The 22087-nt window shown below is 36.2% G+C and overlaps 1 protein-coding gene across 2 annotated transcripts in view; it reads right to left on the bottom strand.

Annotated features, from left to right (window-relative positions):
• Positions 1-447: 447 nt before the first annotated feature.
• The window catches only part of LOC134651404 (uncharacterized), a 28655-nt gene continuing 7015 nt past the window's right edge, over positions 448-22087 (bottom strand). Inside the window, exons 1-6 of one of the 2 annotated variants that reach the window (XM_063506506.1) lie at positions 15934-16284; positions 9562-9701; positions 8214-8315; positions 3111-3263; positions 2310-2483; positions 448-1812 (exon numbers count right to left, since the gene is read on the bottom strand). In XM_063506506.1, coding sequence (XP_063362576.1) covers positions 1648-1812; positions 2310-2483; positions 3111-3263; positions 8214-8315; positions 9562-9701; positions 15934-16159 — 960 coding nt within the window. In that variant the 5' untranslated portion in view covers positions 16160-16284 and the 3' untranslated portion in view covers positions 448-1647. Of the gene's footprint in view, positions 1813-2309; positions 2484-3110; positions 3264-8213; positions 8316-9561; positions 9702-15933; positions 16285-22087 lie in introns of those variants that run through there. The other variant, XM_063506507.1, reaches the window with a different exon arrangement.

Here is a 22087-nt window from a genome sequence, read left to right as displayed (position 1 = left end):
ATATATATAAATAAATAAATAAATAAACAAGAATTGCTCGTTTAAAGGTATTAGATAGATACTATATTTGAGAATATATTGGTAAAGCTTCTCCAGCGTCGTGTCTGAGCGGTGTGTGTGTAGTCATCCTATTTACGATTCTTTATAATACAATTCTATGGTTTATTTCTTTATTTTCTTTATTATTTATGACAATACAGATATATTTAGCTTAAAATAAATATTCCATGGCATTGTTAGATTTGCCGTTAACACGTATAATCATAATAATACATAGATATCAGATATACCTATGTAGGTATCAGTCAACGTGTTTTATCCGATATACTAATGGACTTAATGAAAATGGGGGTCGGAAAATTCTGTAAATTGGTTAACTCTAAAATCTTGAATTAATCTGCAACTATGGTTGAATGGCAGGGTTAAGGTATGGATTGAAACAAAGCGTTTAAATGTAATAATAATTTAATTTCTCAAACATAATGTTTGAGCTATACAAATAATGATTAAGTCATAAATAGCTCTAGCTATAGCTATAGCCAGCTCTGTTCTTTATAATTATAATATTTAACAGGTGTATTAAAGCTAATCAATATTTCATTGGATTTCTGTAACAGTAATAATAAATAGTAACAAAGTTAAGTAATACTAATGAAAGTAGGAATATAGCGTACGTCTCTAATAACCATACAACAACAGTCATGAGAACTAGAGTCACTTCACGACACAGCATCAGCATCAGCACAGATACATTCATGAATTCATCAATACATCAACAACCAAGTCTGATGGAATGAAGTCTAAACTAAAATCTAAACTATAAAATTACAAGTCGAAATTAAAATGAAGTTAAGGATGTAAAAATAAGTTAAGACCTTGACTAGGATAACGGGAATTTAGGGTGTTATGAATGCCGGTCCAATAATAAATAAGTCATAATTTACAACTATTTACAAAAATAAAGGAACTTATTTGTTCTAGACCAAAATGGCAATGTAATGGCAATGACATTTTCTACTATACATAATGTTAATTTACTAAGCGAAGACGACAACAATTTTCACAAACGTTTAAAAAACTCCGCCGGTAACATCTTTAATCAGTAATTAATAAATTAATAATACTGTACTATTTACTGATAATTGGAACTTATTACATGCAGAGTTTTTTAAAGCAATTCTTTATGTAACCAGCTATTACAAAATAATATTAAAAAACCTAATTTAAAGAAATTCGATATATAAACCAGTGACACACACGAAACACAAAGTGCTATGTGAGAAGATCTAGAAATTACACAAGTGTGGTAGCATTAAAGTTTACAACAAAAGATATATTAGGGACGGATATGTTCTACAGTTGGATTTTACATAAATAGTGTTGCTACAAAATAATATTGTACTTTTAAAAGGTTAGGGTGATTTATACTCCTGCAGATTAAGAGCATATTTGTAATTAATGCCTATGTATAATTTAGTGTACATGGATTTATAATACACCTATAAATTCATCTAATGGATTTTATTTCTCCTAGAAATAGCGTTACCGCTAGGCTACAGTATGCCACAATATCTGAACATTTTGAACCTAAAACACTCCATTTAGAGAGTTGCAACATTTTGGGTGAGTCCAAAGCACGCTGAAGGTCTAAGGACTACGCGCCCAGTGGTCCATGACTTGCCGAAGGTAGTCGAGGTACAGCATCGTGTCTCTGTATATATGGAACATAGTGTCGGTTCTGTTCTCTCCTATGATTGGAATTTCGTTGTCTGGTAGGGGAAGAATTTCCATATGTTTTGACACCATCACTTCCTGCAAAAATGGGAAAGATTCATATTAGTCTGATATACTTAATATAATACAATTTTATTTTATTTTCAAATAAATTTTACTAGAGTTCGTTTTTTTAGCATTAGAAAAAGGTAAATAATCTAGACGTGTTATTGAAAAACACTTGAAAAATAAGTCACGGCAAATATGTAACAATTATTTACATTATTTTGCTTTCATAAGTAATAGTTACTGGTTAAAACAAAGCGTTCTTCAATTAAAAGACACGTCAAGATCGCGTAGTCTTTTTCTAGTGCTAAAAGAAACGAACTATATCACTGTATTATTTAGATGAAACGGATGCGAGTAAATTCACTATACAGGTAAAGAAATAATCTAAATTAAAACTTTTTCATCCCTTGTTATTTCATTAATAAAGGTTAAATGATTAATCAATCATGACTACAAAATCATGACTTGTCACTTTGTGGTCACCAGACATATTTAGACATGACAGTATTGTGATTTGTAATACTTACATTAAATTCGCAAAGAACTTGTCTCACGGCGTTGAAGTAGTGGTCGAAGAAAGGCTTGAGGTTCTTCTCTTCCCTAACGTCTTGTTTAAGCCCGTTCTCTTTGATTGCGTACAATCCCGCCGCAACCATTTTAAGCGCCTTATACATAGATGGCAAATGGTCATCAATATTAGCCTGTGAACAAAATAAATGACAAATTATTATTCCAATTATGAAAACCAATTATATAAAATAAGAAAATCAAATATCGATCTAAAGAAATGGACACGATTACGTTAATATAAACGTTATTCTCAAGTGTATAAGGAAGTGTACCTTTGGCCAAATCTTTATTGTAGCATTTTAAACTTAGTAACAAGTCTTTAACCTTTGCCAATGAGTATTATCACCAAACATTTTGTCAATTATTACAGATTGAAACGTCCACATTGCAAAACCATTGTGTTCTCACGTAATCGATAGTCGGTCCACGACAATGAGTGCCACCGACGGAGGTGATTCCTTGAAATCGATTGAAAAACTCATACGGATGCACGTTTTTGGCATCAGCGCATTGGCCGCCCTCCGATTATTTTGGAGGACAATTTGGCAACAGCTTTCGAAAAACATTGATGGTCTTACAAAAATTGTACGATATCTCTGATTGGATATTAACACATCATTAATAATTATTATGCAAATTAAATTATTATACAGAAAACTGGATATCGTTTGTTTCCGCGAAAATTAGGTACCTGTAGATGTTGTTTACAAAACTAATGTCTACTCTATATAGGCAATTATAAATAAAAAAATACTTACAACAACTTTGCTCAGATCTTCTAGCGGCATTTCCATATCAATCTTGACCTTCGTTTCGGGAAAAGTGTATTGAGTAACAAATGGTTTATTCCGCAGCCAGGGCGTCGTGTCAAACGTCTCGCTGAACGAAGGAAAGCTTTGTATGCTGTCAGACTGCAAAAAAGGAGAAACACCGGTTATTTAATTGTTCCATTATTAACCAAACATCTCTCGAAAAGTAATGCTGTCGCTAAATAGTACACTATACCTAATAATTTATTATTTAATTACAATGTGTAAGTCGTTTCCCTCTACTTCTTGTAGGTAAGAAATAGGTACTCGTTGCTATTTTATTATTAAATTTATGACACGAGATTTAATGATGTAAATTTCCAAACGGGACAATCCCCTTTTATCTTTAATTTTAAACATGAACTTTGCCATAGCATGTATTGCTTGCATGTAAACATTGTCAGTAGAAAACAGTTTTATTGCGAAATAATCTCATATCATACTGTGTTGTTATGTCAGACCGAACTCTCGGCAAGCGCCTTATCAACTCTACGCATGATAGCACGTTACTACAAATTATATGTAAATATTTGCCTACATTAAACGGAATTGCCGTAAAAATATGAGTCATACGAATAACAGAGCAATCAATGTGATTCCGTATTCTGCTGGACAATAAAAATGGTCGCTGATTGACTTTCATGGAATGACGAGATAAGCGGAAGATGAGTTGGTGTCCATATTGCTGTATCCTGCTTATAATCCGGTATATAAAAGGCTGGGGTTTGCTGTCTGGCCAGTGGTCCTGAGGATTTGACATGGACAGGATACCGTCTCCTCATGTAAGTAGTTTTTTTAATGCTTAAATTCTATCAACGTGAATTTATTAATCTAATAGTCAAAGAATTGATTTATTGTGTAGACATTTTATGCACACCAGGTCAAGATGTCATATTCATAATAATGATATTAATTATCAATGAAATACTAGGAATATCTATACTATAGGTTATCAAAGTCAATCCCAAGAGGACATACTGCATACAAACAGTTCATAGGATTTCGATAAACACGGGGTGACCTATGCCATCCATATCCATTTTATATAGCACCGTTCTGAAGCACAAGATATAAGTTATTATCAAAAATATTTTATTAACTATTACTTATATAGCGATGCGGAAAAAATACACTAATGGGATTAAGTCGCCCACATACGAGCAACTGTTCCTCGAAATGATATTTATAGATCAAGTGAACAACGGTCCAGTTATATTGATCCATCAACGCGTCAAATCAGTAGCCAGTGAGAGGTCACTGGTAGTTGGTGCTGGTTGTAGTACTGCAATTGCAATCTGTATGTCACACAGATGATTATCCTTAGTAGTGTTCGAGGTTGACACAGCTCATATTTGATGATTGGTAGAATCATGTGCTATATGTTCGAAATAAAGTACCTAAACCTTATAACCGTTTATATCTGTGGATTTTTATTGATCATTACAACTGTGCATCTCGTGATCGGAAGCCAAGAGCCACTCCTTCGCTTACAATTCGACGGCCAAACGAAGGCCGTCTCTGCAAGATGAGTCGAAACAAGACCGGATTGCGATCTGATAACGTCTGGTTAGCAACAATTGCGACAGTCGAATTCGACACTTTAATAGAGCTAACTTATTCTGGTAGCCGATAAAGTTTGACACTAACATATTTCGTTACTAGACACATAATGTTTCGCATGGTTGTTTAAAATTGTGCTAAACTAGTGGTTTATGGCGGGTACGTGACGCGGTATACGTATACAAAAACAATTTTTATGTTGTACCGTTGAGAGTTCAAAAACCTTTGCCACGTGTCTACCGGTGGCAGATGCAACGGAGGTGATAGAAATGATCTGTCCTTTTGTTAACGAGATGTCGATTATTGGAGAAATATGGTCACTCGACAATGTAGCTAATTAAACGAAAGAGCCCTGCCCGCGGTGACAATACACGACAACAATGCTTATTATATCAGTAGATCAGTGCAATTAAAATCGCAATAGAATTTGTGCAAAACGAGGATATCCGAATATTAAGCAGATTTTATCAAGAAAGGTTATTTTAGATAACATTGTTTTCAATTTGAAATGTATTTACACGAAATATAAGTAATACGGATATTTTTTAAACTCATGAGTTGCATTAAAAGTAGCTATTACAAATTATAACTTACTAAGAAACCTAGTTACCGAAACGTACACGCATACAGTCATGTAGGCAATCGTACGATCGCGAATTGATTACTCCAGCATATTTGATTAAGTACTACTTCTACAATTTATTCTGGGAACATTAGTGCAATTGTTTATGTTTGGGAGGAGAGGGCATGAATCATGGTAGATTCGGAATGTGCTAACCTGGGCATACTGTGGGCACAGGTGCGCGTCCGGTGTCTCACGCCTCATGCCACCTAACTACGACACGTTGGTCAGATATATACTTGATTTTTAAAGTTTTTCTTGTCCCTATACAAAGTTTACTATTGACAAATAGTATCTTCGACTTCTTATTTTAAGTGGAAGCTGTGAAAGTGTGAAATTTTTCAACTCTGATATATTCAAAAGCTGCGCCAAAAGAATTTTTGAACAAATAAACGCATTTTGATTGGATATGAGATGTCAATAATTCTATTACAACAAGTAAATAGCAACCTATAATAATAATACTGTAATAGTAACATTAATAACCTATTTATATGTAGGTAAAAAATATATATATATTTGAAATTACTTTTGAAAAAAAATGTATGTGTAAAACTGTCACTATTTCTACAAAACTTAGAAATCGAACACTACATTAATATTAAGGCAAATGTTTTCTCACGACACGATGTAAACAGTTCTGTTTAATTGCGCTTTAGGATACGAGTGGGTGGGCTTCCTCCAAGAAATTTGACTACCATCCGAATGCCTAGCCCGACCATCGGAAGCTTATCGAGGCACCCACACATCGGTCGTTATATAGTCTACATAGCACACACGCACAGACCGCAGCAGACAGCCTGTCGCCGTGTGAACAACGGTATCATACTAAGTATGTACATATTGCATATAGTATGTATTCAGTGTTTATGTATCGACGACGCTATGTTAAGATAAGCACAGATTCATCGCGCATGCCGCCTGATCACGATCTGCTCTCAGGTTACTTTGCGACTACATATGTGTTGTTTATTCCTAAGATGTTTTTCTCTAAACACCAAAAGAACATCTGTTAAATTTATTACAATAAATAAATAAACTCTATTTGTAGCAACAAAGTAACAAATAAATTCCGACTAAGAACAATAGCAAATACCGGTCAAGAAAAATACTTGTATTTTAAGCAAACTTTGTGTGCTGATAATTATAGTTCAGGAAAAAAACATCGCCTTCAGATTCCTTCGAATACCTAATCGCGTTGCCTGTAAGATAAAAGATGTTTTATCGCGCAATTTATTATAATTTTCAACGGTCATATTAGAGGAATTCCACGCCCGAAATACGCGATAACATGACACCGGTAATGTCAAAAGCTGAGTGTTAAAACACATTCACACGGTGGCCGCCGGTGGCGAGTCACACAGTACCGGTAGGGTTCGTTGAATTTATTATGGCGTTCTTAGTACGACCAAGGCAGTTATTATTTAAACAAAATGGTCTGACAACACTTGACGAAGCCCGAAAGCCCGAATTATTAACAACTATCTCTCTATCTCGGCCGTAAAAAAGTGTTTTATAACGTGAACGATCACGAAGATGGATTGATGTAATGAAGAGTCAAAAAACGTATCTCGTATAAAACAAAGAGCCGAGCGTCCTTGTCTATCGGCAACAATGGCGGTTCAACGCCTCCCGGGAGTCTAAATCGCAATAAATATGATACATTAGCAACGAATGACCGACATTAAGGGGAGAGACAGAAAAAAAGACACATCGACGGGCAGGTGTGTAGTGCAATACTAATGCGCAATCAGTATTCGAGTCGTTCGCGCACCGTCCTGTACTTCGTTCCGGCTACTGTGAGTCGATATGTCGTTTTACGACAAGGAGGCAGCGGACAGGACGTCGCCGTCGTTATGAGTGCTGAGCCTATTACAATGCCACCATACTTCATAAACGAACAACTCTGCAGACTACTCTACACGCGCAGCCAGTGTGGCTCATCCATTGACGCTGTGTCGCACAGACAAGGAAGAGTGACGTTCGAAGAAGCCGAAATGTACTACAAACGCGTTTAGAGTCGCCTTGATAATTACGGACTCTGGTAAGAGGCTTCTATAAGTGATGCGAAGCGCGACAGCGACAACGCATTACTGCTCGTGATCGACCCACCACACTTCCGATTCGGAAATATATTCAGAGGATTGGAATTATAGAAGCGTCATATGAATTGTTTTATTAACATGCCAAACATTTGTTCCATATAAATCGTGAATTATTTATGAATTCTCGAATGTAGGTTGAGGTGCTTGCGTTTCCGCAATCGTTAAGTTTCTTTGTAGTCTACAAGACTTGCTCCAACTATGTCTAGTCTACAGATGCTCTATTGATTTCTATGACATCGTTGTAGAAGGGGTGTACAAAAATATAATTAAAAGAAAGGAAGCTATGAGAACCGGACGTGTAGCGGCGAAATCGGCGGCCGCGCCGATGCAATCTCTCCTCCATGCCATTCGCCGCGGTGAGAAAAAGGCGCTAAGGTACGCCGGGAATCAGTAATGGGGTCAAAATTCGATGAAAACCTTTTGACACTTCACGAAGTCTATAGAATGCAAGTAAATGTCCTATACGCATATGGGCATGTTGTCCGTCTAGTCATTACATTAGACGTAATAATAAAACGACGAGACAAAGCAACCGACATGGCGACACTTTCATTCATTCAGATAAAATCGGCAATAATCATGCGCAAACCTGTGCATACACTATTGACGTCCTCAGCCGGGTTTTATTGGTATTGGCCGGTGGTAGAGTCCGTCCGTTCATTTCGAGCGACGCGTCGGGCATATCGATGCCCGCGAATACTACACTCGGTGAATGAAAGAGAAAGACTTGCCAACTTGAATTATGAAATGTGAATAGGTACTTACGAAATTATTTTTGAATGATTGTGCATTGTCGAGTGCGGCTTTTGCTTGATTCGCGACTTCTTTGGCTTGGTCTTTTGTGAATGGTTTTGGTGATGATGGGGACTGTAACGAAAAAAAAGAAGGTTATTTACAACACAACCTTGGAATTTACGCAGTGACTAATCTCTTGTTATATGTTCAGACAAGTTTTACATGTGATGGTATGGTGCGGCAACTATCCAGTACAATGTTTGTATATATGAGTCATACTGAACTCAGATTTTACAATGAAAGGCGGTTTTCATACGTTAGTAACAAATCGAAACGCTTAGGACGTCTTTTCTTCAAATGCCAAGTCGTGCTGGAAGTATGAAGTCGCGCGAGCTGCGGTAAGATATGAGACGAATTCTGACCTAAGTTAACAAATATACACTCCTACCGAATTACATTAATCGTAAAGTATCATAACTATCATAAGTGTCATACTTCGTTCAAACTTAAAGAAAAAAAGCGGCCAAGTGCGAGTCGGACTCGCCCATGAAGGGTTCCGTATTTAGGCGATTTATGACGTATAAAAAAAAACTACTTACTAGATCTCGTTCAAACCAATTTTCGGTGGAAGTTTACATGGTAATGTACATCATATATTTTTTTTAGTTTTATCATTCTCTTATTTTAGAAGTTACAGGGGGGGGGGACACACATTTTACCACTTTGGAAGTGTCTCTCGCGCAAACTATTCAGTTTAGAAAAAAATGATATTAGAAACCTCAATATCATTTTTGAAGACCTATCCATAGATACCCCACACGTATGGGTTTGATGAAAAAAAAATTTTTGAGTTTCAGTTCGAAGTATGGGGAACCCCAAAAATTTATTGTTTTTTTTCTATTTTTGTGTGAAAATCTTAATGCGGTTCACAGAATACATCTACTTACCAAGTTTCAACAGTATAGTTCTTATAGTTTCGGAGAAAAGTGGCTGTGACATACGGACGGACAGACGGACAGACGGACAGACAGACAGACATGACGAATCTATAAGGGTTCCGTTTTTTGCCATTTGGCTACGGAACCCTAAAAAGGCATGATACTTATGCTATTTGTGACGAATTATTTTAAATACTCTCCAGCGGATCCTCGACTGGAAATTACAATAAATATAAATAATCCAAAAAATAATAAACATCAGAAAACTAAACCAAATTAAATTCATGGTTTCACTGTAAATTTATAAATCTCTGCAAGGATCACGCCGGAACAATAAAAAATGATCAATGATCAGTTTTAGGTATCGGACTGGAATAACAACAACAAATTGATGTTTTTATGAGTTAGGGTAGGTAAAGATTAAATTAGTAGGTACTTACGCTCCCAGGGGCGTAGTCACAAGGGTTCGCCCACGCTTCGTTCTCCATGCTGTCTCTTCTAGGCCGCGGCGCCGCCGATGTCCGCGGGGTGAATCCGACCAGTAGTAGTAGACACACCGCTGCACAGACGTTGACGTATCCTGCAAGAGAAAATATATTTTTTATGACGTTATCTGAGGGATTGGACCGACTTATTGCGGCAGTTACAGAGATGCGCCGAAATAATTATCCGGCCCCTTATTTCACAAATTTTACTATTGTCTTCTGACCCTCCTAGCCGTAATTATTAACCCAAGAATCTAAATTAGACATATTGAATTAAATTGAATAACGTGCATGATCATCCCAGATGATTTTAGTAAATATTAATAATATGTATTTCATTTTATCATTTGGTGCGCGTACTTGTTGTTGCATAAAGGACACATTATTTATTTTCTGTATCAAATACGTATGGACTGCTTAACAGATTGTAAATTGTGTTTTCTAATAAGTGACGCATAAAATGTCCCGTAAAATGTAGTGTTATCAAAAAACAACGGGTTGCACTCAGGGAGTGCCGGCAGAAGTGAAAACTCAATGACTAGTGCAAAATGCACTATGTATAATTGAGGTTAACGCCATCTAGCGTTATTTCGTCGCATTACTTGAAACCCCTAAGCACATCACTGTTAGTACTCGAGTTATATTAATACCAGTTAGAGCGAAACTCACTAGATGGCATTTAAATCAATAAAGAAAAACTCAATGACATTACATGTAACAGTTTTTCGATCAGGTCACGTGTCCGTCTTACGGTCACGTGATCGTCTTACGGTCACGTCATCTCTCGCGAGTTTAACATTTTTTCCCCACATAAAAAAGTGCACATCGCCGCTAAAGAAGTTTTCACTTCAAAATTAAACATTTTATTGGTAGGTAAATAAAAAGTAATTTCTGGATTAGCGCCAACGATCATATAAAATGATTCTCTTAGTTTCATTTTATCGTAAATATAATTGAATCTTCTCATGAATGAGCGATAACGTATCGTATGCGGCACGCGCGTTGCTATCGATTATGGTAATCAGTGGACATCCGATGAATCGATGAACGCTCGAGAGGTGGACAGCCTTTGCTAATTGTGCAGTGAACCTGCGTGAATAGCTAATGTGGCGCTACTTAACCGTTGCCGGACGGACGGACGGACATTCTTTTGATATCGATAATCTACACTAAAAATGGGTTATCAAATTATTGTATAACAAACAGCGGCGCTATGATGTTTTTCCTTATTATGGTTTTATGTGTGATAAGTCGTGGTTGTTTATGTTTATGCAAATTATTTATCTTTAGACAACTGGGTAATTGGTAACGATAAAAGTTCTTCTCTTGTTTAATATTTGTACGGCTGACATCGTATACCGTACATCTGTTAAACTGAAACGTCATCAATGATATATGTTTGCTAATTTTATTTGATATATTAGGACAACCTATCATAACACAAATTGGACTATGCATTACGCATCTTACTCACGGTTATTAATTTTTTTCAGTTTTGACTCAAGTCTGAGTCAGTGCATTAATGCGTGGTGACTCAAAACAATCTCACAACAATTACTCCCGCCAAACTAATCTAGTTATTCAAAATCGTATAGAAATAAAGGACGTCACGTAATATACTTGAACGAGCAGATTTAATTTCCAAAGGCTTGTACTTTAGTATCACTGAAGGAGTTAACCTCTTTTTTCAATGAGGATCTAAAGTTATGCCTTCAATATAAGCCCGAGTGTGGGTAAAGTGTGCGTGCGCTTTTTTTGTTCTTCGATCTCGTTAGCAAGCTCCGCTGTGATTTCGCCCCTTGGCCGGCGGCGGCGGTCAAATAAAGGAAATTATAGTTACAGGGCTCCGCGCCGCTTATTATTTAACTAGACCCCGTGAACTGATCTCGATTATCGCACGCCCCTCGTATTATAAAGAAGGACGGCGCTATAAAACCGTCTCACGGCACGAAGCGTTCGAAAACGCACAGCCATTTGCATAAACAAATTGTGATCATTAAAACCCTGGCTAACTAGACGATCTATAGACCCTTTATTGGTATATTGCCGTCTTATTGACACTATAATAATGTTGTTACAGTTTCGGAGACCACAAAGGTGGAGCGGTAATAACGATCATGTCAAAAGAAGGTCCGACACCACAACATGCGTTAAGCACACGATCATAACATTTTATTAGTGGCGCGGTCAAAAACATCCGAGACCGCCGGCAAAAGTTCAACCAAAAAAATAACAGGTCAACTTGGAAGAGATGTGGAGCTATTCTACTCGTTCATATTTACTCTTTAACTTATTTTTTCATAGTAGCTTATGTTATTTAATAGCCTTTAATTAAAATATATTGAAGCAAGTTAAGTAGGGTGTTTTTTTACAACATTTTTATTCAGATCTTGTGTACAATAAAATAATGTGTGAATAAGATGACAATACTAATTACTTTCTTTTATTAAATAAACTTATTTGTCGATCGCTACTAAGATGAACAATAAGGAGACTCGATCGAATTCCTTAGCCCATTGAAGAACTGACCGGGCGACCATAAAAACCGTAGATACCTACACGTAATACACAGGTTATAAGGGGGCATAAAAAAGTAGGGTCCGCGTCGGAGGTCGGCGCGACTACTCGAGAAACAAAGAGTTCGTTTATTTTTTAACAGCTCGCCCGTGGAGGCTGGCTGCACGAAAAACGACCCAAACGAGAGCACCTTGTTACCTTCTTTAAAGAAATCGCCGCTAACTAGAATTTCGGCTCGAAAACCGAGAAAAGTTTGCGTCGACAGAGCACCGGACGTAGGCCGGCGCCTGCGAAATCATTATGTAAATCAAACATTATACTGTTAAAACCGAACTTGCCGCGTCCGTCTGTGACCACCGGCTAATCTTATGAACGGTGATAGAACCAAGTCCAGTTGTTTTGTAAGTACGTCATCAGTTTTATCTCATTATCACTTATGTTATGACGCCCACTGTTAATCAGAATATACGCTTATTAAACAATACCAGATGTAATTTTATTATGAGCAGGGAATTTTGTTGTCTCGTCCGTGCCAACGCGTTCCAAGCTCCTTGGTTCAGGTCATTAACGGTACCTACTAATATCCGTTCGTATGACATTACATAGAAAAAGCGTTACGTTTATCCATAATAGAGTTAATTTGAGTCAGATCATCATTTTGTTAGTAGCGGCTAACAACCGATGCGGTCGTAAAATTTGACTGCGCATAATAAGTGCGATTATCGGCGCGACGCCACTACGAGCGCGGTACGCTCTTCATCAACTGAAAATCGCTCTAAATGCTAATAGCCTCCGACAAAATTAACGAAACAACCGTGAATTTTTCGCGAATTTAATTTAATAAGGTAAAAATTTGATGTTATACTTAACCCCTCATTTCCCAGGACCTCTCAAATCCATACAATTCCGACTCATATTGGAGCCACTGGGAACTGAGAGGGTAACGGTGCGCAATAACTTTTATTAAAGCAAAATTAAATGCAAATGTGTATTACATTTTCGGTAATATTGCTGAATAATTTCGGTCAATCAGAGCTTGACACGCATAAGGCGGTGCGTGTCGAAGATGCGCCTATCAGGATGCAATTTTCTGCAGTTATTTCCTTACTTTCATCTCAATTTCTAGAAAACCAATCTGTATCAGTCGTCTGTACAGTTATAACGAAAATCTTATTACCGAAATTACGGGTGTATGAATATCATGACGGTTATTTAGGGTTGACATTTTTCATTTTCAGAACAAGTGCGGTTGCGTCGGTATGAAAGCAAGTGATTGCTGTTTAGCCGAGATCGACATGTTGCTAAATGGGTGGGTGACAGTTAAATACTGCAATTATGAGCCGTCTCACTGAAATAACTGTTTATAATTGATGCGGCTGCTTTGCCGCGTAAACGAAGAGCGTTTTATGTGAAAATGTTGCTAATGAGAGTGGATCAACCCTAATGACGCGGACATAGTTCATGTCTGAGGGTCTACCGCGAACCACGTTCGACGTGTTGCCTCCCTGTCACACTTACGTACGAATTTACAAGTGCGACAGAGAGGCAACACGTCGAACGTCGGTAGGCCCTCTGAAATCGAGCGCAGCGCCGTTCTCGAGCCGCGGAGCCTAGGTTCCAGTTTATAATGACTTTAATGACACATTACCTTTCTACCAATCTAATTAAAATGTATACTTTTAAATTTTGTTTAGTTCACAAAATATTGTCTTACATTATATAAATCTTTTGATATTGAATTTAGAACCGTGTATTATGCAATCAAAATGATTTGGTTAAGGATAATAGGTCGATAATACCTACTCGTAATTATAATACTATTTACTCATTAGATACGACCTGTTTCTATCTATTCGATTATATTTACAAAAAAAAATTACATTTACCTATATCGATAAAAATATTACTTACTACTTGTCTTTTTATTGAAATATCTTGGATTTAATAGTTATTTATATTTGGATTTAATTAAAATTATCTACGTGAAAGATTTTCATATTAAAAATTGAAACAACAAAAACAAAACAAGTTTTCAATAAAAAAAATATAAAATAGGTACGCGATCAATCATGTTCAATTATTTATCATCCAACCGCTATTAGCAAAGGGGAATAGTTTCGATATGTCGACTTGGGTCTTCGATCGGGTGTATTAGCTATCGGATATTGGAGTACTACTATAGTTTGACGTCACGCGGGTGTATTCGCGCTATGTCATTACCATAGGTAATGTGCTCACCTTACGCTACGGTGACTCACTAGTATTAAGATAAGAGTGGTTTTCCGATTTCAAATTTAGCAAGAAAATTGTCGTAACTATTTTCAGAAATTGACGTCTTCGGAAAAGGGTCGGAAGTTTATGTAATTGTCGCATAGTTTTGTCTTATTGGGCAATTTAGATACAAGTACTGCCATTTGGAATTAGTGGAAATAAACTTGTAGGCAACACATATGTAAAATATGCTGTACATAAATATAATAGGTAATAATTATAATATTATATAGGTATATAGGTATATTTATATTAGTTTGTTATTTTTAAACATAAATTTAATCGGAATGTACCGGCTACATAATGGAAGGAATAATTGCGGTTATGTGATGAAGTACAATACATAAATCAATAATTTTATTATATCAGATTTTAATAAAATGGTGTGATTTAAAATATAAAATAATTAGACGCTTGGTAGGATTAAAACCATTGGAAATGCAAATAAACTAATAATTATTCAAAAAATAATTTATATGAATAGTAAATCCAGAAGTAAAAGTAATTAGTACCCATGAGCAATAATTATAAATCGAATTAGGTTAAATACCAACAACAGCTACCGACTAGCAAGTTATCGCGGACTTTTTGTTCGTCCTAATGACTCCAATCAATAAGAAAGCTAGGGAAGATTCTAATTAATACGGCACGGGAAATTTTCCGGACATTCCCTAGAGCTAATCTACAAGGCACTCGGTATTATTTTTTCTCTCGCTACACTTAAATCATTTCTCGGCCCTATATAGAGAGGTAAGTACCTAGCGATACTTGCAATTACGAAACGGCGGGCGGCCAGCGTAACTGTACGGCTCTTTAAAGGATAGAAACATTTAGTTAGACATGTCATTCCGGTAACAGTACTAGGCTAGTTTAATAGCAGTTTAAGCCTAGTTAGTTAGTTCTGATCTTCGTGTTTAACATTGTAGAGGCGAGACCGAGCCAGGTTTTTTGCGTAATGAAATTGTAAGCTCTATTACGGTGGCCGGCGATTACACCGACATGAGAATCGGCCGACTGAACACCGGATATTCCGTTTACATTATTATCCTTAGTTAAAGGTTTAGTTAGACGCTTCAATTATTATAGCCCTTGGTCGATTAACCATTGATGACACTAGCAGGCATAAATGCGGGACTGTTATATGAAGCATGGATTTTAATTACTTATTTATGTTATTAAAGGGCTTACACGACAGTCCTTAATTAGCTACTGATAGCGGTATCTCATGTCGATGTATGCCGCTTTGTATAAAGCACCTGTTAATTGGTTTGTCATTACGTAATTACAATCACTGTGATATATTTATTAAACCTTTTATTTATTTTCATTTATTATCTAATGTGCATGCTATTGATTTGAACAAATTGTATTATTTTTCAATGTCATTATAATTAAGGTAAAATGTTAATTGTTACATTTTGTAATGCATATTATTTTTAAGATTAAATATAATTTAAGTTTTACAGAAACTATATAAATTTGTATTTTTTTGTTAAATATATAATATATTAAAATGTAATAATTAAATAAAATTCTTACTGCTTCTAGCTGTACTCGATCTGTGGGGTCGACATTTCTTCACTGTTTCACTATCACAGTCACTGTATTGGCTATTCGTACTAGTCCTACCACACAGTTCACATTTTTCCGGCGTACTTACGAAATTAGTACGACCTGTACATATCCTGTAGCAATCGTCCTTAGGTTTGGTTATAACGGTACCGGACCGCCGCAACTGGGCACAAGCGGGCAAGGTGAAGTCCATGATCGATGTTGATTAGTATGACATCCCCTAAACGGTGGTCGCGCGCGCCGAGTGTCGGGTAAACGACTAAATGACTCGGTGCCCGCGCGTAACATAAAGTATAAGCACGTGTGCCGTCGCTTGAGTGGGGTATCAGCCAGTGAGCGCAGGGACTCCCTTCGCTCGACCAATCGCGGCTCGAGGCGGGCCAGACCCTCTACCTACCCACTGCAGCGCTACCCGAGTAGATAGGGGTTGGTAGGTATTCACATTGTGGATGAGGTTATATGGTATATCCGTGTGCTCCATTTATATTATTGGTTTTGCTTCGCCGGGGGTCCGCATTTTATATAATAGCATGTACGTATATAAATATAAGTGCCCGATTTTTTATTAAAAATACTTGATATGAATGCAATAAAATAAATGTAAATAAAGAATTATGTATTTTAAGTAACAATTGTGTACAAGTCTTTACCTTAGAGAGTAAAAAAAAGTTAGGCTGGGGCGAGAAAATACGAGTATTAAATACATTGTACGTGTAAGGTAAACTACCCAATAAAATACTCCCTATCAATATAGTAGATATACAATACCCACAATTATTTCACACTTAGGTAAATATTTTTGTAAAAAAGTTACTACTTCTGCCGTACCCTATTTTGATTCACTTGAAATTGCATTATTTTTTACTATTTCAGGTACTCGTATATTACTTAGGTACTTACCTATATGCAAAAAAAATCAGGTAAAATATTACCTAGGTACTTGCGTTTGTTGACGTAATGAACTTATATTGTATATCACTCTCGGCCGCAAAAAATCAATGTCCCGTTGCAGGGTAAAGTCGTTTTCGTTGGGAAATTTGTTGTGATAATCAGGTAAATACCTTAATAATTAAAAACGAAGAATTTTGTTTATGAAATGCATGAATTTCCCAAATGTTAAATATTTTCGGCTTAATTAAAAATAAATATAATCAGTTTCTATACTTTCTATTTGCGAGTTCCTATAATTGGCTCTGTAATGCTATCTAAAAAGTCTAATGTGTCATTCATAGCTGTTCCTTGTATAAATAAATAAATAAATAAATTGCATTTACCTACGTCAGCAAATAATTATTAAATAAAACATTCTATGTTGAAATTATATTTTCCTATAAATTGACATCAGGTAATTTAATTAGGTGCCTACTAAAAACCCAGGAAAAGTTAAAAAATTGGGACCGTCGTATCTAGTTTTAGTTTTCATTAAAATTTTAGTAAAGGTGCCTACATAGTTTGATTTAGTATTGAGTTGAGATTTTTTTATCTAGGTATAGATACTTTTTGGAACACTTGTTTAGAAAGTTCTCCCTAAAACTATTCAAATGGCTATTAGGTACCTACGTATAAACTAACTGTCGTCTAGTACCCACAACACAAGGCTTTCTAAGCATACTGTAGGACTAGGTCGATTTGTGTAAATTTGTCCTTTAATAGTTATTTATGTATTTATAAAAAACATTTTTCTTAAGACTTAGAACCTCTTAATTAATTTTCCTAGATACATACGCCACATAAAATATAAATCTGTACAATTTTACATTATTAATAATCTAGTTACCTACACATATTGCAATCCGGACGTAAGTCATTAATATTAAGGAAATACTAACGACAATTGTTATCTTACAATGACTTCATGTCTCGATTTCTTTGAATTGATGGCGAACTATGCTGAAACACCTGCACGGAGCCAGTGCATCAGCGGGTCCTGATAACAAATTGATGACTACGGATCGCCTACGCGGTGGAAGATATTTGACAGTAAGTATAAAGATTCAACAGCAAGGGCTCGACTTTCAAATACAATTTCAAAATTGCTGATAGTTTCTGCGAATAAAGTTCAGGGCAGGGTGAACAGTCTAGTGTGTGTGCGAGAGTTCAATATTTCTTATCCATGAAAAGCGACGTGGAAACGACAGGACGTGTACGGAATGATCATTATTTTATTTAGATATGATAGATATGAGTCAGATTAAGACGAAGAAATTCAAATGTATTTATTTATTAAAGAAATCGTTACGTTCTCAATTACATATTTAGAAAAAAATACGCGGAAAGAGTTAAGTGGTAAAATTACTACAGAATTAATAATATGTAAAATTTTACAATAAAAAAAGTACAAAAATGGCTTTGAAACGAATGGCATGTTCTCGATATAATATATAATGTTTTCCTAATTAATTTTTCATACTGATTTGATTGATTGATTTAAAAGTAGAGCCACTCAAACTAGGTACCTATTGAGTTTGAATAGATGCCTTCTGATCAGCATCTACCAATATTACAACAAAAAGTAAACAAGTAAACACTTGAAGCTTATATTGACTTGGAAAATGATTCACGCAATTGGCAATTAACTTACTGATGCTATAAAATCACTGCGATCAAATGGCATGTGGAACATTTCGCCGTCAAGCTGTCTGCGACTTCTTATCTATTACTTAGAAGCTATTAAATGTCAACAATAATCATGTTACTGGTTATTATCATACTATGTATAAACATGCTACTTGTGAATGACAAAATTGGCAGTTATTATTTACCGAAATTTGTACTTCCAGGTACGAGTATATAGAGCACCTATAAGCTTAACGAAAAAAAGCAGTAACTGGTTGTTGCTAGTGAGAAATTATTACTTTATAAATATAAGAAAATAGTTTGATATGCATCGCAGCCATAGTTTGTGTCTTCAGTTTTTAAGATTTATACCTAATATGTATGTATGCTATGAGATATAGGTATTTATCTATGGGCCAATAGTTGCTTGAAAATTAAGATATTTCATTTCATATATAAACTACATAATTATAGCAACGTTCATAATCATTAGTTAGTTAAGCTTCTAAATAAATTAAAAGTGGAAAAATTCACTGTCTTGGGTGGGACTTGAACCCATGACCACTCACCCACCCAAGCAAGACATTGAATTTTTCCACTTTTAATTTTATTTAGAAGCTTAATAGCATCGTTCGCAGACGTTTCTGCTTAATAAAAAAATTAATTAATTTGTTAGTTGATTAAAAATTCAGTGGAGTTAAGTGTAATAAGTAGGTTAAACTGCGGAGCTGGTCAGGGCCTCATGACACAGCCGCACATCCAAAAATGACTTAGTATCAATCAATTATAATTTCGACTTTGTGTATGATACTGTTCAAGAATAAATGTACCTATTCCCAAAAATCTATTTCGCTACGAACATTGACATCATAAAAAATCAGTGATGTGTAAAAATCTGAGAATCGTTAAAAAGAGTCCATTTATGATTTGCAGTAAACGCGTCATAGTATTGTTAAACTGGAAATATGTCGTCTATGTCACCACTCCCATATGTACTGCAAATACTCGTCATTCGACATACAACGTCAGTCTCTCCAAACATGGGTCAATCCCGAAATGTATGAGACACGAGACTTTATTGATATAGACTTATATGGCAGTTCACATGCCTGTCTCATTCGTATCTGCGATTTGAAATTACGTCTGAACTATTTTTAAACTTCCTTCCTATGTAGGTGATATTCCAATACAAAGAACTTTAGTTTCTTAATTCAACTAAAGAAATTGTAACTTATTTAGCACGTTCGGAAAGTTAACAAGTCCTACGAGTAATGAATTGTACACGACGCGAATCGAGAACTGCCTTTTCACAGCTGAAGAATTCAGAAGATTTTTTTTTCAGTAAAACGATGAGAGTCAATTTTAAGACATTATGAGGTAATTTTTACATTCATGCACTTGTATGCACATACAGTATACGGTATGTAATATTCGCTCTAGTTGTGGTAGAGTTAGGTCGATCTAGCTTTCTCAAAAATCTACATTGATTATAACATAAAGGGGCCCACTGATTACCAGTCCGCCGGACGATATCGGCCTGTCAGTTGTTCGGAGCTGTCAACTTTTTGTTCTAACTGACAGGCCGATGTTGTCCGGCGGACTGTTAATCAGTGGGCCCCTTAAAGGAAAGAAACGTGTGACCTTAACACAATAATTTGATTTTACAAATTTACCGTTACAGGTGACCAATATACGTCTGTTAAATAACCTTGGATCATTACTACATCTGAGTAATCTGGGTAATTTTTTGAACAATCGGTGACACCTCCGTTTTAGTAGGCTTTTGTCAAGCTCCGGGACAGATGATTCAGCTAGTTATGCATGACTTCTTTTCAGACCCGCGACTGATCGTATAGTGGAACTATTTAAACTGATGATTTAGGATTTTATGCACAGTTACATAATGTAACTTTATAGTTAATATTTATAAAAACAAGTTATGTATTACCTTTTTAAAAATAAATAAAATTTCACAACACAATCGTGGATTTATATATGTAAGCAAAAACTTAGAACTATATTGTAAAATAAGAAAATATAATACATCTATTCTTCTAGTCCAGATTAAGTGTAGTAGATAAAACGCAACCTTAATACATTGATTTACAGAGAAAATTTGCATAAAAGTTTTATCAAAATTTGGTTTACTCTATTATCAACTTCCGTTAAGTAAAATATATAGGCACGTATTTAACCGGTCAACTAATTAATAGAATTTGGGTAGTTTAAAAAATAGAAATGGGTACTAAAATTAATACATTGGCAACAAAAATGGAGCCATAAATTGTATATAAATATGAGTTGTATTTTAATGCCGTTACATCAGGTTTTGATTATTTTTAGGCAGGTACCAAGTATTTATTTGGCACCTGAATTATTATATTGGAGACCATTTATGAAGTAGGTACTTTTTTAAAAAGAAAACACGGCTATCTATTAATTCAAAAATGAAGTTCTTTTAAAATATTTTGTTTAGTCACTACACGGTCAACCTAACACGTTCCTCCTCGCTTCGCTCGTCGTCGCACCTATTTGTTGACTCTGGCAGAACACAGTGGTAACTATTGAAATAAGCATACCTCGGCCGGCGAGAGCAAAAATGCATCTGCTCCTAGTGCTTAATTAAATATCGACTATTCTATCGACATATGGATGTCGATAGAATAGTCGACTTTTAATTAAGCACATTTTTTTTTTTAAACTGAGCCATTAGTATTTGTTATTTATTTCAACTTGATACCTCCACGCGTTTCTAAGAATAACCCTAAAACAATTTTAAACTGAATAAATACAAACACTTGGTTTTAATTTTGTTTGCAACAATAATTAATACTTCTGCTTATCATAACGGTGGTCCAGTACATCGTGTTGTTTTTATCGACATCGACCAAAGTGTGTGTCCTCGCACTATTAAGCTGATGTCAACGCATTTTTGCTCTCGCCGGCCGGGGTATGGAAATAAGTAATTAAAAATTGAAAGATCTAATGGTTTAATGGCCATTAGGTGTTTCATGATTAGGGATTTCGACTATAAGTATACTCATCATCATCATCATCCTGGCGTCAATCCCAGCTGTGCCCCCGCGCGGGGCGCGAGGACCCGGGGTTCGCCTTCCGACTCCTTCGTGTCCACTTTGCCCGATCTTCGGCGTCCCTGGTGGTGAGTCCGTTGGCACGCATGTCCTCCTTAACGACATCAAGCCATCGCTTCCTGGGAAGGCCTTTTCTTCCCGTACCGGGAGGAGGCGGCATGGCCAGGCATTTGTTACCCACGTAACTTGCCGGTCTGCGCGAGACGTGGCCATACCAACGAAGGCGGCACTCTTGCAGTTTGTCAGCGATGTCACGGACGCCAAGACTACCCCGGATGTGGGCGTTTCAGACGCGATCCTTGCGTGAAACTCCGCACATCCACCGCAGCATCTTCATTTCCGTGACACGCAGTTCCTGCTTGTGCCGCTCTAGTAAAGGCCAAGTCTCGCTGCCGTACAGAAGGGCAGGTCTAATGATGGTCTTATAGACCTGTCCCTTCAATTTAATCGGCATTTTGGGGTCACAAATAACC

The sequence above is a fragment of the Cydia amplana genome, chromosome 10, assembly GCF_948474715.1.
Source record: "Cydia amplana chromosome 10, ilCydAmpl1.1, whole genome shotgun sequence".
Classification (NCBI taxonomy): domain Eukaryota; kingdom Metazoa; phylum Arthropoda; class Insecta; order Lepidoptera; family Tortricidae; genus Cydia; species Cydia amplana.
The sequence above is the reverse complement of the archived record's forward strand: the minus strand, read 5'-3'. Positions and strand labels throughout refer to the sequence as shown.